The sequence below is a fragment of the Curcuma longa genome, chromosome 7 (assembly GCF_044706935.1).
Source record: "Curcuma longa cultivar G26 ecotype Majalengka, Jawa Barat chromosome 7, ITB_CL_G26_1.1, whole genome shotgun sequence".
Lineage (NCBI taxonomy): Eukaryota > Viridiplantae > Streptophyta > Magnoliopsida > Zingiberales > Zingiberaceae > Curcuma > Curcuma longa.
This window is the reverse complement of record NC_133867.1, coordinates 9,030,418-9,047,323: the sequence shown is the minus strand read 5'-3', so window position 1 is coordinate 9,047,323 and position 16,906 is coordinate 9,030,418. Positions and strand designations below refer to the sequence as shown.

Genomic DNA, 16,906 nt, shown 5'->3' with positions numbered 1-16,906 from the left:
AGAAATAATGCTGTGCTACAGGATCAGAGAACATTAGGCACAATGGTGAATGAAGATGTTGAGGAGTTATCTGAAATAGATGAAGATGGGAAGAGTATGGAATTAAATCTGGATTTTAAAATCCAAAATGAAAACATGAAAGCTAAATCTACTAGTGTTGCACTGTCGTGTGGCAGCATCCCGACTCAAGGAGGAGATGAATGCAACAAAGAGAACAAAGATCAGATTCCTGTCAACTGTATACATAAAACAGATAAATGCCTGTTTCGAGTTAAATGAGCTAAAATGGGATTGAACATCACCATTTCAGTCAGTTTAGATCAGATCTTGGTAAAGCATGTGTCTAGACTTGAGAAGGAGAAACAGACACTGAAAGTAACTGAAGTTGTAAGAACAGGAAACAAAATCAAACAGCAGGCTGAACAACTAGGAAACTTAGATGAAATCCTAGCAAAACATCGATCAAAGCTGGAGAAAATCAAGCTGTCTGCAACCCACAAGAGTCAGCAGACCATGTCATGCGTGAAACTAGCAGAGAAGTTAGGGAGGAGTTGGAAGCAGCATGGGGTGGCTTGAGTTAGGGGAATTCCCTGCGACCCCATTTATCGAGGATTGAATGATAAAAGGTACATTTAACTTTTCAGGATATACAAGAGCCTATTACCTGTCAAATTACGTTCTTTGCTTGTAGGCTTCTTGGAGGAGGCTGAGGAAGAAGAACGTATGCTAGAAATGGAGCAATGAGGGAACACATCTCGCATGCTGCTTCCCTCTACATTCTTTTCTGGAGTATCTTTTGGTAAATTCTGTTACTTTAGGTTGAAGCCCATCAATTCTTCTGATGCTTTATCTTGTACTTTTACTACGTTCTGATAAACAATAGTGCAATCAATTATCATTTTTAGGTATCTCATTCTGAACAACAATAGTGCAAACCTTTCTATGTACATTACGATACAGAGTGATTGGTGTGACATAGCTCAAATGAGGTGTAACCCCTGATAGACTTTTAGAATGTATGGTAAAAAAACAAATCTAAACACACGTTGAAGTGGGGAAAATGTGTTTCAGTATAGAGCATCTCTTGATGAATTAGGTATATACACTTAATAACACAGCACTTCTTCATGGATTTGTCTCTACTCTTCAAAAGAATTTGATAGTTAAGCGTACTCATCTTCCAGTAAGATTCTATCATAGGATTAAAATCATGAGACCAATTATATGGAATGTCAAACTAAGCTAACACTAACTTAATGTTCTTAAGCATCTAACGCATTATAATTTAGTATCAGAGGCAGAGATATATACCTTCATTACAAATTTAATAACAAAATTACATCTCTAGTTTATTCCCACCAATATGAAATCCTAGAAGATCGAACTACATTGAATTTATTGTACACAATCTTATCCTACATTGCAAGAAGTTGTTTTCATTAATCGAACCCGTAAGCACCAAATCACATGGTAATAATTTTACCGTTGTGTCAAGGCTCCCCTTCCATCTCAAGCAAAAGTTTTTTTGCCCAATAATTTTTTCATAACAATTTCTTCAATATAGAAACAAATTTTCAAATTTCAAATGATGAAGTTCCACAAGTCAAAATTCTTTTCATATTTTTTGTCCAAGTAGTCAAACCCTAAAGGTGCCTTCAGTCTAGTCCCTCGATGCAAAATCCATGTGAAGAGCAGTCAAATTTGCCTCTTTAAATCTTGAATGGTCACTAGCAACGGTTGAAATTAAACAAAGTCAAATCCAATGGTTAAACCAAGAGTCTTGATATGAATTGGGTGAAGGATCCCTTCATTCTAGTTTTGTTCATCTTCCATTGGCAAAATAAAAACATGTAGTAACATATAGAAGGCCTTGCATTATATCACTTCACAAAAATGTTTACTTTCATTTACAGAATCCTATCTTAAACATGTCAAAGATAGTAGAATCAATATTACAGGATGATCCCAAAAAAATTTAAACAAAAATCGAGATTTACATTTAGATCACTTTTGTTGAAGTGCACAAGATTTGCACGTGCTTGAAACTTGATACAAAGTACACAAAATACACACATCAGTTCTTTTTAAGTAGAGCATCAACTAACAAAACAATGTACATGAAACAGGTCCAACAAAACAAATTGTACAACTTGTAGTAATAGAAAATGTGTCCTGAACATAAACATCCAAAGCAGTGATAAGAGGTCTTACCCGATCACAAAAGGGGACTAAATATTTATATGAAAGTTATAAACTCTGCATGTTTCTATTCCATGTAGAGATCATTCAACACCAAACTATAGAATTCAACTGCTTAGGCAATTCCATGTAGATATATCAAAGACTATCCATAAATTGTATTTTGTAACTACCTCAGAATAACCAAATGCTACATAAGATTTAATTTTCTAGGACCTGAACAATAAAGATACATATAGTAGCTATCTATTTAGAAAATGTCAAACATTAATATGCAACATTAACCTTTCTATTTTATTTGAGTTCTTCAACTTCCTTATTTCTTATAGGTGAATACTTTATGGACCATAGAATATCCTATTTTAGTGCATATTCGCACCAAACACATAATTATACTATTACGCAGCAAGGCAACTATACATATATAAGTGCATATTTGACCATATAAACTAGTAAAACAATGGATCAAATCCCCTTTTGGATGATCCTGTGAGTAGATTACAGTGCACTTGAAACTTTAGCAAACACAGCATATACGACCCGTGCAGACTTTGGCAGTTTTTTCTCAATGATTTGCTCCTTTTTTTTTATGAGCTCAGTAGGATAGAAAAGGCTACTTAATAATGAGGAATGGCAAAAGATACAGAAAGAATGAGATAGCAACTAAACTTTGACAGTATAAGACAATACAATTGAATGAGAAATGAATATAATCTGTTAACATTGGATTATTGATATTCACATTACCTTAATTTATTTTAATTGTCCGCTGCAGATATACTCCATATCCAACTAGTCAATATGTGCTTAGCCTGCATTCTGCTACTGCTTACCTAAGAGGCTGCCTGAAGGAATTTGATCTACAAATACTCATAGAAACATTAATACTTGATCTCTTGGAAAACATTATCTTTCAAATCCACAATGTTGTTTAGATCTAGCCTTCATTAAACATCTGTAGTGTCATGTTAACGTAGTAACGATGCTCATGAAGTATTTACTATGATCTTCATTTAATTTAATGCAGAGTTTGCTAAAAGGGCTTGCTATATATATCTTTATTATCTCCTCTATTTTCAAGATTAACTCATGGAACTATTTTGTAGGCATCTTTTAACAGCTTCATATCTGGAACTATGTAATTGAAATGAATTACTTGGACAGTGACTAAATATTTGGCCACGGCAAGGAGTTATCAGAACATTGTTAAAGTGTAAAGGTAAAACAGTGGAACCATGTTTCTAGAAGAATAGGACTGCAGTGAATAGCCTGACTTCATTATTTTAGAACAGAATGCCTCGGTATAGTTTCAAAAATGAAACAACAGATGGAAACTAATATATCATTTACAAGCATAGCTCATTCTCAGAAATGACTATGAACTTAAAATTCCTTTCGAAATTGAAATTTTTACAGCCTAATTTGACAAGGATGTAAGATCCATCACAAGAAATCGGCAGATTTAGAATGATCAAACCTATGAAGGCGAAGGTGTATGCCATTATCCTTTATTCCATATTCCATGAAGTTTGGTGTATAAATTCAGACGCCTTGAATTTCTCTTTTTCATTCTTGGAAATATAATAGACGCATATTATTATTGCCCCACAAAGTTTAAAGAGGAATCGGATCCTCAAATTGTGTTCTCCAGGAATCACCATGAAAATGTAACTAAGACCATACACAGGTCAGATTTCAATCTTCTGAAAAATGAAAGCAGATTTTCTCAAGCTGTAGGGGGGGTCGATCACCTCCAAGTAAATCAGAATTCATTTCCATTGCTAATCGGAAATCATGTGAGGAAGCATAATAGCACCCGTTTGATGTTTGTGCTTGATCCAATTGCCACAAACCTTTCATGTTATGCGAAATACTTCCATGTGCACGATATATCTTATTCAAACTACGCCTAGCCCTAGCAAGGTTCATGCAAGGTCTGATCAACCTTCTCAGGAATGCATCCATCCCATGATTTAATGCATTGGCACAATCAACTGACAGCCCAAGGCCTCCAACCTCCAACTTCCTCTCCAACCAAACCCGCAAGGCCCTCGAATCTGGTAGTTCAGAAGTATGATGACAGCTGTCGAGTACATTCGACTGCACACCTCGAAAGCTCGACGAGAAGCCACCGGAAAAAGATTTACAAGAACGATCACCAGCAGTTGCTGGAATGCCTAGCGGAGGCCTCAGAGGACTTCTACTCTGAACACTCGGGCTACATCGATATTGATCAACCTCTTCCCCATCCTCCACAGATGTTAGTGCTTTGCTGCCAATAGATATCAACTCTAGGGCACTTTGCTGCTCTCTTGACCTCTGTAAATCACAAGAATTAGTGACTTCTTGAACATGTCCTGGAGGAATTTTTCCATAAGGCCCGAGTAGGCTAGATCGCTCCGCTAATCTTCGATCCCTACTGTTTATGGATCTTCCCCTTCGAGGTGATGGAGGAACGGTTTCACCAATGCTGGAAATTTTCGATGTCCGCGAATTTCCTGTGAGTGTCTCTCTGCTAGGCGGAGCAAGTGCAAGACAAACATTGCTGAGGATGGATCTGATGAACAAATTATGGAGGGCAATATTTTCCTTCCCGATAATACTATAACACAATTTCTCAAACTCCAACTTGCTGAGTCTCAAGTTGAGTAATCTCCTGAGGTTGTAGAAGTACTTCTCAGCTCGTTGGCGCCCGAGCTTCCTAAACAGCTGAGATTTCAGCTCAGCGGTATCGATTCGGGAGAACTGCTTGCAAGTTGCCATTTTGACCTCTTAAACGCTAAGCAAAAACGCAAGCACAACTCGAATCTTGATGGGGGAAGATCAAAGCTGCACAGAATGTAGTAGATAGATTATGAAATGGGGGGAAAACGCAATACCAAAGCGCGCTAGAATCGAAATTGAGATTAATAAAGAGCAGCGACGATCAAGGAGAAGAGCGATCGATTTCGAATTGAGTAAGCGGCTTCAAAAACCCTAGAGTAGACTAATCCAAATCACTCAAGATTTCGAAGATGGAGCTCGGGTTGCTCAAGAACCCTACCGGCAACAAGAACGGACGAAAGCAATCAAAAAAAGAGAAAGCAACAGCAAATCGAAGTGCGACTGAGAGGATTAAGCGAATGGGAGTAGAAAAATCCAACCTTGAAGACGGAGATCTTGTGGATTTCGCACTCGATCGCTGAAATTGGGGTAAAAAGTTGCAGAATTTGGCCCCCTTTTCTTTAGTATGATGTATAGTCAGTTTTTCAGAAAGTTACCTGACTATTTCAAAAATGTTAAAACCCTCCTTGCTTATTTAGATTATACAAATTCAATCACACTTGAATATGATTTCAAAATTTATTTTTAAAGGTACAATGTTTTCAAATTAAAAGTTTTATGATATATCATTAAGATTTTAATTAACAATATTACATGACTTAAAAACTTTAATCAAATAAATAAGAAAATTAAAATGCAAAGTAAAACGATAATGACACATTTTGGGTACAAATTTTGTATATTTTACAATGACAAATATCATGTTCATAATTTTAAATAGGTCAAATTTATTTGCTCTATCAATAAAATGATTTAACCACATTTAAAAATAACAATTTACTCATTATATAACTATTATATATTAACAAAGCTAATAATACAGAATAATCAAACTTCTAGAAGTATAAATAAAGACAAAAAGAATTGGAATAATTAACATTTAGAAAATGAAATATCTTATTGATCACACTGATCTAGGAAAAACAAATTGGAGATGACATTTCTTTCTAGGTACAAAAGAGAAAGAGTCCTCCTGTCTTTTTAAGTTTGCATGTTTAATCCTCAGCATCATAGTCAGCTTGAAACAACATGGATTGCTTCCTCTGCACAAAATCAAGTAGCAAGCAATAAGTTGGTTATCATAAATGTATAATCTTTATAAAAAATTAACAACAATTCTACATCATGCATGAAACTTGTAATTAAGAAGCTTTCTCCCATGGTTATAAAAATCAAACTGAAACCGACCCGGGAAAACTGGAAGTTGAACCAATGGATCAATCGCGAAGTGACCAAACTAACTGGATGAGCCAACCTCTAATTAAGCATCCCAATTGGTATCTAATGTTAGAATAGATTTGATTTTTTCCATGTTATTAGTTCTTGTTAAGTAAAAATTGTAAGAAGACATCCTTACTCATCTAATATTAGACTAGATAAATGAGTGTTTTGAGAATTTTTGGAAGACAATAAACCACCATGAGTTCTCTTATATTGGTGCAAATTGTCTGATTCAACCGCAAATGGATAACTGGAACAATTTGGCATTTGAGTCCGACTTTTCTAGTTGAACCAGCTTGTCTAGTCTAGTAGCTATATTGTCTCTAATGAAAAAGTATTATTATTCAAATTAGTTGCTATTCACATATTATAACTTAACTCTAATAAGTATGAATTACCTGAGCAGACATTTTTCTCAACTGAGTTCTAGCCTTCAGATCAAGATCAAATTCTCCAAAAACCTACATGTAGAATAAAATTTATTTTATGACATTCTTGAAAGTAACTGACATATCATAAGCAAAATTAGAAAAATTTTAGCCACAAAATTCTAAGTCTGGCAAAGAACTCACTGTTGATCTTGGCAATGGCCTTTCTTTAACCAGTTGCTCAATCTTCATTGCATCGAGTAGCCGATTGTTTCTCTAATGAATACATAAGAAAGGCAGAAGGTTTCTTTCTAGGTGAATAAAGAGATTACTTCCAAAAAAATTAATAGAAAATTTGTTCATAATACACATCAAGTACTCACCTTCATGTGTGTTGAAAATTTACTTCCAAGAAGTTTTTCCACATATCTTAGCTATAAAATTGATGTAGGTCTTAGAAAAGAGTATATGTATGTGTGAAAGATGTCAATTTAGAAAATTTAAAGCCAAGACAGAAATCAAACCTGTAAAATTTGCTTCCAAGTTGACACCCTTGGAATTTGGTACTTCTTTGAAATCTTTGCAAAAACTTCTTCTGAAACGCCATTCTAGAGAGAAATGTCATACTCAGTATCATTTAGATGCATATATAAAAAGGTAATGTTCAGCAAACACAGACAAAAAAAAACCTCAATATACAAGAAAAGATCTTGAAGAAACTCTTCTTCACTAGTTATATTTTTGATACTTGTGTTGGTTCCATTGTTAGACTCCTTAGAAAGCTTCTTGAATTTCTCAGATAATTGAATTTTTAGTGAGTCAACTGATGTACAAGAATTTTCTTCAGTGAATTCATGGAGTCTGTTGATATGCAAAAGAAGGGCTAAAACTTCTGCAATAGTCACACAGAGAGATTGATCCTCCTTTTCCATTAGGGTGTAGAGGAAGAAAATTGATCTGTGTATCATTGAAGTGTTAAATGTTAAGAATAAGTATATGTAAACATATAAATTGGCAAAAGAAAAATCGCTTGTTATAATGTTTACCCTTTCCAGTTTGTCGGATGAATTCTCCATTCATCGACAAACGTAAGAAGAAATGCCCAAGCAGACAGTGCTGCAGATAACACAGCAGGACGAGTTTCACTAAGTTGATCCTGCATTTTATTAATTAGAATGTTATAAATTGATGAACTAAATAAACAAAACTGATAAATTTATATCCAATTATTTATACAGATAATATGGTTGCTACATACGGTAGATTTAGGATAGAAAATCTGCCATGTAAAATTCATAGAATCTTGCAGTTCATTTGGATCCATTGCACCAAACGAGCTAATCATTGCAATGCATTGTAATACCTACAAGAATATAAGATAGGTATCAAGCATAAGTTGGCATATAAACATCAAAAACTAGTACTTTCATACGAGTATCTTGACTGTTTTGCTTCCAGACTTGAAGGCTTCACAGAGTAGCGGAATCGTTTCTTTCATCATTTCATGTGAAGAATCCTTGCAGTCAATATTGATTGCCAGCAGTCCTGTATATGTAAACATCATTTACTTTTATCCATAAACAAGAAAAAGAATAATTGAAGGAAGATGTGGATGAGTACAAACCTATGAGACGACAAGCTAAATGAGATTCAACTGTTGTCCCCTTTTTAATTAATTTTAAGGACCAATATGACAATGTGATGTACCTAATAGCAAAGGAAAGGCAAGTCAGGGTAATAATAATTTGTGGAAGAAAGAAATGGAATATACACTTCATTAGCAGAGTTCTTAAAATCAGACAATATGTAAGAAACCAGGAGCATCTTACTTGTTTTCTGTAAATTCAGTGAGTACATTCTCCTCGTATGCCTCAACAAGCTTCTCCAAAGCTTTCTTTCTATTTGAGCCCCTAGGAAACAATTTCAGAAATCGTTGTAAAATGAATTTTCAAGAATTCTGTAACCTTCAGGAATTATGCTTTCTCTCCATCAGATCATCCAATGGTTCAAGAAAGAACAAAGTTCCATGAAGTGGTCGCGCTGAGTTTCATAAACAAATTCAATATACAGATTTTACCAAAATATCATGATTCAAAAGTTCTCCATTGAAAAACTTGGTAATTATGCATTCGTTGTTGTGGAAGAAATCTTACCTCTTGAGGCTTAAATCCTCTATGTACTTGCTATAATGTGCGAGGCTGGTGGAGGGAGCAGAAGCAACAGCAGGGCCATCAAAATGATCATCCACATCGACCGGCGAATCAAGTACACACGGATTGCCCCTGACCAACAGCCTACGCTCTTCACCGATCGCCTCTGTCGGATCGAAGGCATTCAGCCCCGAGTAAGAAACACAATCGAGCTGTTCCCGAAACCCCAAACCAAGGCGGGGTTTGACAAATCACTCACCGAGCCTTTCTCGAGATTTGCTTCCCCTAAAGAACGCCTCCTGCCGCCCGAACGCTTTGCTCCGCGGATCCAAATTCCCTGCCAACAGTGAAACAGACAATATACGATCAGCTAATTTAATTGCAGATCTTTGATCTTTGCCTTGACACATGATTAATCAAATTTAATTGCAGATGAAACCAACCACGTTAATCTAAATTAATATAATTAATCTCTCCAATTGTAACAGGGAATTATATATATGAACATGGTTATTGCACTAATCAGCTAATTAACACCTTCCCTAACTCTTAATTGCTCCATTCCAAACTGGCATTCAATCTGCTCCTGCGCCGGGAAAGCAACCAGCTGCCGCCCTCCGGCTATCACCCAGTCGCCGGATGCTTGATGACGATGCAGCTGAGCGAGGCCACCGCCCGCACTCGCGTTGGGGTTCGACATCTCCACGAACGGCGCGACGGCGGCGGCGGCGTGGTGAGGGTGGTGTTGGAGGTGGAGATGGTGGTGGGGGAGGAACGGGGAGGGCGCGTAGGCGGCCGCGGGGCCGAGGAAGGTCGCGAGCTCCTTCCTGGCCTCGGCGAGGGTGCACTGGATCTCGGCGAGGCGGCGCTGGAGGAGGCAGATGTGCGCGACGCAGCCGTGGACCGGGTCGTGGATCCGCGCCTCGGCCTCGTAGGCGAGCGACGCGACGGCGTCCTCCCGCCGGCCGGGGGCTACTTCCTTCAGCAGCTTCCCGACGTTGCTGGCGCCGAACACCCGGTGCACGCTGGCGAACTTCTCCGGGTGCTCCGCCGGGAAGTACGGCGCGAAGATGCACTCCTGCGTGCACTTCCGGCGCAGCAGCTTGCACGCCGCGCACGGCGACGACGAGCTCGACATCGCCGCCGATGTCCCGATCAACTAACTGATCGATCGATCGATCGCCTAATAATAACACACAAAAAAAGAAGAAAATTTTGATCAAAGATAAAAACTTGAAAACAAAACAAAACAAAAAATCTGCTAGAGATAGGGTTAGGGTTTTCTAAGATCATCATGTTCTTATATATATATATGGAGCTATATCTAGGGTTAGGGCTTCATTAGATCACTGCAAAATTGGTATGATTGCGTGGCTATATCTAGATTTGATAAGAACTTAGATGTCTAGATCTCATGGATCCAAAACAGAATCTTTGGCTTACAGATGCAGATCCCAAGTCAATTTTTAGATCTTTTCAATCACATATATAGATATGTATATCATAATATATTAAAATGTGGGGGAAAGTTTGAAATATAAAAGAAGAACAAGGAGAAAATTAGGGTTTGTTGTCACCTTATTTGTTCGCCAAATTTGGAGAGGTTAGGTTTCAGATCTCCAACAGGGAGAAAGAAGAAGATGAGCTTGAACATTTATTTTTAGAATACATTTTAATATTGTAAACATTTTTCCATTAAAAATAGATAATTTTTCCTTTTTTTCATTTATTAGCTAGTGATATATGATGTCGACTTCATTAATTAGACCGATATTTTTTATACAGATGTTAATTGTTGTATAATTGTAATAGGTGATAAAATGAATATATATAGAAGGAAATCAAATAAAATTATTTTAGAAATACAAGGTTTCTAGCACTAATAATTAACAAAAAGAACTCAATCAAAAATATTATATCACCTCGTGAAAAAAAAATTAAAGTTTGATCATTTAAATATATATATATAGTTATATATTTTATTTTACTGAATTTTATAACCTAGTTTGCAAATATAACAAAATTAATAATTAATTTGTTTCATGAGATTATTCATTCAAGATTGGTCCATAATGTAATTTTCATTATATTTGGTTGATGCATGTTGCAATCATTTATTAATTGGGCCAATTAATCACAAGTCTTGGAAGATGTCTTATATATATTTTGTAATTTTTTATCACATCAAAAATACTCATTCTATCCAAAAATTAAATTAAAAAAATATAATTTAATTTGAGAGGAGAAACGATAAGGGTAATTGTATTAACTATTAAGTTGTTTTTCCTTTGAAATTAATATTGTTGCCTAGTTCATTTTAGAGAGTTGTGATTCTTATGAAAACATAAGTTCTTTCAATGACAAGGGGAGCGAAGGTGAAGGGGATTTTACGTGTAGAGCAGCCGGTTGGATCGAGTTTTCTTAGGACCTATACGAATGCTTCTTTCACAATTCTCATAGTCGCAAATGTCACGGAGAGAGCACTTACGAGTGTCGACAAGTTGTTAACATGGGGGCTAGCAAAGATGGGCAAGGTAGGATAGGAAGAGATGCAAGAACCATGATAAGTTTAGGTGCTATATAGATATCTATATATCAAGTGGGTGATTTGATGTTCTACCGCATGAACATCAAGTCACCTACTTAATTGTTAAATATCAACAAATACTAAAAGTTAGTAGTCATGAGATGTTTCTATGACACATTTAGAAATAAGATTGTTCTCCATTCAAAATAAGAGCGATAAATTAGTTAAACTCTTCGAAACAATATCGTTATACATATTTAATTTGAATTCGGATGCAACATTTTTATTCCTAGTAAAATGGTAAACAACATGATTTTGTATTTATATATTTTTTCCTTCTGTCGATGCAAAAAAAACAAAAACAAAAACAAAAGGGGGCAAAATCGGTCTCCATTTTCCTCATAATTTTGTTCCAAATATCCGAAGGCCTCTTCTCTTGCCTACATTTTATCGACAAAACTCTCAAACTCTATACAAGGCACAACAATACACCTACAGCAATCCTCTCAGATTTCTAAGTTTCAGCTGTAAACTTCACTCGGGGCATCCAGTTGAAGCTTCTCTCGAACTTCCCATCAACTTCCAGGCAGCTATCTCCTCCGGCCGTGCCGCTGCCGCCGCCGGAGATGGCCAACTGAAGGGGGCTTTGAGGAGAGCCAGATTGGGAAACAGAAACACGAGCAGTGTTCTGCTGTGTTGAGGAGTTGGTGCAGTTCTCAGAATGCATCCAGAGGTCTCTCGAGGACGCAGCTGGCTTATTAGTGCCAGCTGATGAACCATAAGGCGCCTTTCTTGTATGTAATCTATATTTCTGGAGAAAGAACAAGAATGGAGAATTAGCAGATAAAATTTTGAAGAAAAAAAAGGGGAAATTGTGCAAATATTCCCAAATCTAACTATCTATTTTACACTGTCCAAAATGGAGGTTGTTTTGACATTATAAAATGTTAGGGGGCAATTTGAAGAATCTCTCCGACAAAAATGGAGGTTTTGAGGAAATCGTGTAGAAGATGGAAGCTACCTGGAGGTGGCTTTTCACTTCGTCGTTGGTGAGTCCATCGACTTTCATCAGTTCTCTGATCTGCTTTGGAGTCGCTGCTGCATGATGAACAGCTCGTAATCAGAGGTGGAATTGTTTAATCACTCAAATGGAGGGGAGAAAAATGGAACTTTTGTTCATTAATGATCTAAAAATCTAACCTTGCGAACCACCGAGTTTCTGGAGAGCGAGGACGAAGCGGCGGTGAAGCTCCGGCGACCAGCACCGCCTCGTCTTCCTCTGCGGATGCTGCAGCTGCAAGCTAAGGAGCGCGCCGCTCGTCAGCGGTGGGACTCTCCCGGCTCGCTTGGTGCCGGAGCCACTGTCGGAGTGGTCGTCGGCGGTGGAAGAGACAGAGAAAGCAGAGCTCTTGACGGCGGCGGATGACAGAAGAGAGAAATCAGGCGGCGGCGTTGTGGACTTCGACGCCTCCTTTGAGCTCTTAAACGGCAAGAATCCAGCCCCAAAATAGTGCCTTTTGGACTCCGAGAAAACGTTCTCCTCCTTCTCCTCGGAGAGATCTGATCTTCCATTTCTCTGCTACCAACATCGAATTATTGTTCGCTTAAAAAAATCATCAAATCGGCGAAAATACAGCTCAAAATTACTCTTTTGTACCTCATCCGTGACGCTTTTGCCATCATCATCAACCTTGTCATCGGCAGTAGAATTAGGGCTCCATAGCTGGGCAGAGCTCATCCAGTGCGTCTTCTCCTTGCAGTCTGCTTCAAGCTTCATCCCATCCATACCCTCCTCTTCGCACTCACTCCTAATGGGTATGAATTCTTTGAAGCTCTGCGTCAATCGCTCTCCCGGGCCGCGTTCAAGCTCCTTCTTCAACAGCTCAATTACTGCTTCGAAGAACAAATCGACATCAGAAACCATCGAAATTAAAATTTCAAATTTTCAACCGAAAAATCCGCCTAGGGATTAAAACTCAAAAAGGGGGAAACAAAACTAGGCACCTTCGGTTAGGAGGAACATGCAAATGGGGAGCTCGCGCTTGAAAACCTCGATCTTCTTCCTCTCATCCACCAAGCTCCGCACGGACTCCTCCAACTTGGTCACCCCGCCGTCGACGGCCGCCGCGGCTTCCTTGAGGAAGCTACCGGCAGTCCTGGTAGCAAAGAGCTTGAGGTCCAGTCCGATCTCCGTCGCTGCCGATCCCATCTCCAGCCACCACCTCCACTCTTCTTCCTCCCACAACTCCTCGCTGGCGATCTCTTCGAGCACGAGGGCAACGACGGAGAGAGAAGGGGACGTCCATTTTATACGCAGGAGAAACCGAACGGTCGAACCGGGAACCAAGAAACGGACCGGATGCGACGAGCCGTTTGCGTTTGTAACATGTTACAATGGGGCGAAACGAAACCGGTACCCGGCGCCGAGATACCGCTTCCGCGGCGCGGTGGTCCGTCTCGCCGATATGACGATATGTCGGATTCCGTATCCATCACACAAGTAAAATGAATAAAACATAATAATAATAATAATAATAATAATAAAAGATTTGCATGACAATTTATATTTTATTGATTTAATTTAAACCTTCAATTTCTTGGGTGATTAATTTAACCAAACCTTATCTAATCCCATTTTTTAATTAAAATTTTGCGGAGTGAAAGAGAGAGATTCTTTGGAGGAGCTAAAGGATAAGTCCGTCCTCGTCATCAAAGATTCCTTTCGTCTCTTTTGCTTAAAATTATGCCAATAAATTTCAATTTATTAACTTATCACCCCCAACAACAACACTTATTTTCATTGGGTGTTAATTAAATAAATATGAGCATTTGCCAAAACCACCCCCATTTTTTCATAATCGATGTTACTAGGACCGGCTTCCACAATAATTTTTTTTATCAAAATGCATTGTTTAAATCTTAAATTTTGGTTATAACTTCTTATAGACCAAATTGTATTATGAAAAATCATAGATTTATTCATAATTTAGCATGATATAAAGTTGAATAATTCAACATCAAGATGCCTAATTAAGTCACAAATTAATTTATGACAATTAATATTATTTTTCACGGTGCTAACTGATTCATATATAAATCAACTTATAATAAGCCTATCCCATCTTTAACTACGATACGTCTCAAGTTGAACATATCAACCAATCAAATGTCAAAAATATAATATTCTTCAACCATCAAGCATATCCTAAACTCATCTACATATCCATTCATATTTTAAGGAATGACATAAAAAAAATAAAAAAAATGTGTTAAAGAAATAAATTGTACGAGAAGTATTTCTTCATCCAAATTTGCTTCAATATTTTAGCTTTTGTTGCCATGAAGAAATAAGACCTAGCTCCACTTCTATTATAAGGCTCCTTTTGGTGAACTTAGCATGTACATTTTTGTACTAGTGATTTTTGTTCATTTGCATGCACAAGGTTGATGGAGGGACCCCTCCACTCATAGTGGTGGAGAAGAAACACAAGCTTTTTAATCTTCCATAATGGTCTCCTTTGACCTTTTCACTTAATGCTCAATGGCTTTGTTGAAGTTTGGAATCTATCCCTTGGAGTTCCTCCAACTATACTTGTGTACTCCTATTTAAAATATTTCATTAAGAATCTAAAAGTCAAATCATATCTAGATAAGTGGGTCATCAAATCTCATCTTAAGTAGTTTCACATATATTCTGACAATCTCACTTTTGCTGAATTGGTAGGTGCTTTTGCATGCCTGCCTCTTGCAAATTGTGGGTCAAACCCAACCAACCAAGTTAAAATTGGTTGTAGGGAAAGGCATTTATAAAAAATGAAAGAGAAAATCTACTTCCTTCCATCCATCAAAGGAAACTGTAATTTTCCTGCATTATTTCTAACCCTAGCTAATTCCTTTTTCTACTAGGAAACTAAACTTAATGTGCAACAAGTGGCACCACCTTTGCTACTACTACTTCTGTAACCTTTTAGTGAAAGGGGAGACAAGTGCATTATTTATTGTTCTTGTACAACAAAGTAAAGAGTATAACACTACTAACAAGCAATACTTGATTTAAAGGAATTGTTCCAAAACTATGAGGTAAATGGAAAATATTTAAAGTCGAGAGGCCATAGTTTCAAAAATTGTCCTTGAAACAAGTTGGACTTTGGAATTGTGGGAGACAAAGAAAGGGTTGAAAATTTTAGTGGAGTTGACAGTGTTGGAAGCTGAAAGAGGGTCATGAACCGACAGAAAGGTGAAGTGATTTTATCCTAAAAGAAAAATGAGATTCTTCCAAGACAGCAAATACGTCCGGCCCCAGTTAAAAAGTTGGGAAGTCTATTGGAAATCAGTAAAGGAGACTTCATAAATGCAAAGCTCTTCTCTTTCTCTTGTTCATGTTTTGATTTCTATGTGTTCAAGAAGGTTTCAGGAGAAGCATATCACAATTCTAAGTTGCAATGTAGGAAACTGTTTAGCCAAAAATTGTATATAAGCAAGAGTAAATTTTTTAAGAACAGGAAAGAAATAGCACTTGAAACTATTAATATTCAAGGATCTCGAAGTTAGTGTTCCTCTTGCTTCTACATCAAAATAAAATAAATATAATGAAGTCAAGGTCAGTTTATAAAATAAAATAAATACGTTAGCAGCTCATTTTGATTGAAGCAGATAACATTTTAATCACTCCACAAATTAATAAAGCAACACATGAACGAAGGAAAAAAATTGAAAATAATACTTCTCTACCTTGCATTATTTGGGTGTATTGTATTATGAGATAGTACAACATGTCACTGCTTATAAAAAAAATTGACGTGGTTCCATCAACTGCCTTGATTCTTTATTCCTTAACCAAGAAGATAAGAACATGGTGTGCATGGTTTAATTGACCAAGTGAGGTTGCCCTCCAACTAAGAGAGAATCCAAAACCATTTTGGACATATCTTAATCATTGCTCAGACCAATAGGTCCTAAGGTAAGCAAGGGATTTTGTATGCGGGTTAAGGAATCTAAAACCATCCCACTTTGCCAACTAAAAGAAAAAGAGGCTTTGTCCACAAGCCATATACCATCAAGTATCGACAGTGAGATTCTATCATAATCGTCTCCAAGAGAAAAGCCTACCACCAACTTGCAGGTTTATGATTATTGATATTGTTTCTTAAATGAAATAAAGATGGGATATGACAATCTTAAATTCTAACACCAATACAAATGAAACAATCCCTTAAATTTAGGTGGTGCAATTGATTACTACTGTTCAATGTTGTCATCAACTTTTGCTGTCAGGCTTTAGAAGTGGGAACAGCTTGCAACTATTTACATCAAAAGCTTGTCAAAGCCCAAGAATTTTAGCCAAAAATCAAAATAGTATCCTTCTTTTTAAAAATTATTTAAAGGTACCCTATTGTGATTATTATCAAAGAGACTCCCTTCATATGGATATGTCCATTATAACTTTTTTTTTATGTCTATTATAGTAGGTCTAGGTGTGAATATTCTCTTTTAGTAGGTAATAGAGTCACATGAAAAATTAGAAAGTTTTAATTTCAACTTAGTAAAAAATGAACAGTTTCATTAAAATTATCTACTTTTTAATAAATTAGGATAGTGGCAAGGAGGAATAATGGGGA

The 16,906-nt window shown here is 37.0% G+C and overlaps 4 protein-coding genes and 1 long non-coding RNA gene across 7 annotated transcripts; all 5 read right to left on the bottom strand.

Annotated features, from left to right (window-relative positions):
- Positions 1–3,571: 3,571 nt before the first annotated feature.
- LOC141832174 (uncharacterized) lies at positions 3,572–5,383 on the bottom strand. 2 transcript variants are annotated; one of them, XM_074719662.1, is made up of 2 exons: positions 5,343–5,383; positions 3,572–5,028 (listed from the first exon to the last, which is right to left on the bottom strand). In XM_074719662.1, the coding sequence occupies exon 2, from the start codon at positions 4,960–4,962 to the stop codon at positions 3,895–3,897; it is 1,068 nt and encodes a 355-aa protein (XP_074575763.1). In that variant the 5' UTR covers positions 4,963–5,028; positions 5,343–5,383; the 3' UTR covers positions 3,572–3,894. The 2 variants fall into 2 exon arrangements, with proteins under 2 accessions (XP_074575763.1, XP_074575764.1); XM_074719663.1 differs by lacking the exon at positions 5,343–5,383 and adding an exon at positions 5,243–5,308.
- A 594-nt stretch (positions 5,384–5,977) lies between these two features.
- LOC141831372 (uncharacterized) lies at positions 5,978–7,559 on the bottom strand. Its single transcript, XM_074718728.1, has 6 exons — positions 7,301–7,559; positions 7,136–7,219; positions 6,995–7,045; positions 6,816–6,887; positions 6,642–6,704; positions 5,978–6,065 (listed from the first exon to the last, which is right to left on the bottom strand). The coding sequence occupies exons 1-6, from the start codon at positions 7,541–7,543 to the stop codon at positions 6,018–6,020; spliced, it is 561 nt and encodes a 186-aa protein (XP_074574829.1). The 5' UTR covers positions 7,544–7,559; the 3' UTR covers positions 5,978–6,017.
- Positions 7,560–7,658: 99 nt separating this feature from the next.
- On the bottom strand, positions 7,659–8,289 carry LOC141831373 (uncharacterized). The gene is made up of 4 exons (XR_012602053.1): positions 8,236–8,289; positions 8,044–8,156; positions 7,870–7,974; positions 7,659–7,767 (listed from the first exon to the last, which is right to left on the bottom strand). It is a non-coding gene; the product is annotated as an uncharacterized LOC141831373 (long non-coding RNA).
- A 967-nt stretch (positions 8,290–9,256) lies between these two features.
- LOC141832388 (LOB domain-containing protein 25-like) lies at positions 9,257–9,937 on the bottom strand. Its single transcript, XM_074719891.1, has one exon. The coding sequence runs from the start codon at positions 9,897–9,899 to the stop codon at positions 9,288–9,290; it is 612 nt and encodes a 203-aa protein (XP_074575992.1). The 5' UTR covers positions 9,900–9,937; the 3' UTR covers positions 9,257–9,287.
- A 1,702-nt stretch (positions 9,938–11,639) lies between these two features.
- LOC141831721 (myb family transcription factor EFM-like) lies at positions 11,640–13,551 on the bottom strand. 2 transcript variants are annotated; one of them, XM_074719127.1, is made up of 5 exons: positions 13,293–13,551; positions 12,946–13,178; positions 12,489–12,864; positions 12,310–12,386; positions 11,640–12,099 (listed from the first exon to the last, which is right to left on the bottom strand). In XM_074719127.1, the coding sequence occupies exons 1-5, from the start codon at positions 13,495–13,497 to the stop codon at positions 11,803–11,805; spliced, it is 1,188 nt and encodes a 395-aa protein (XP_074575228.1). In that variant the 5' UTR covers positions 13,498–13,551; the 3' UTR covers positions 11,640–11,802. The 2 variants fall into 2 exon arrangements, with proteins under 2 accessions (XP_074575228.1, XP_074575229.1); XM_074719128.1 differs by having other exon boundaries at positions 12,310–12,383.
- Positions 13,552–16,906: the final 3,355 nt, after the last annotated feature.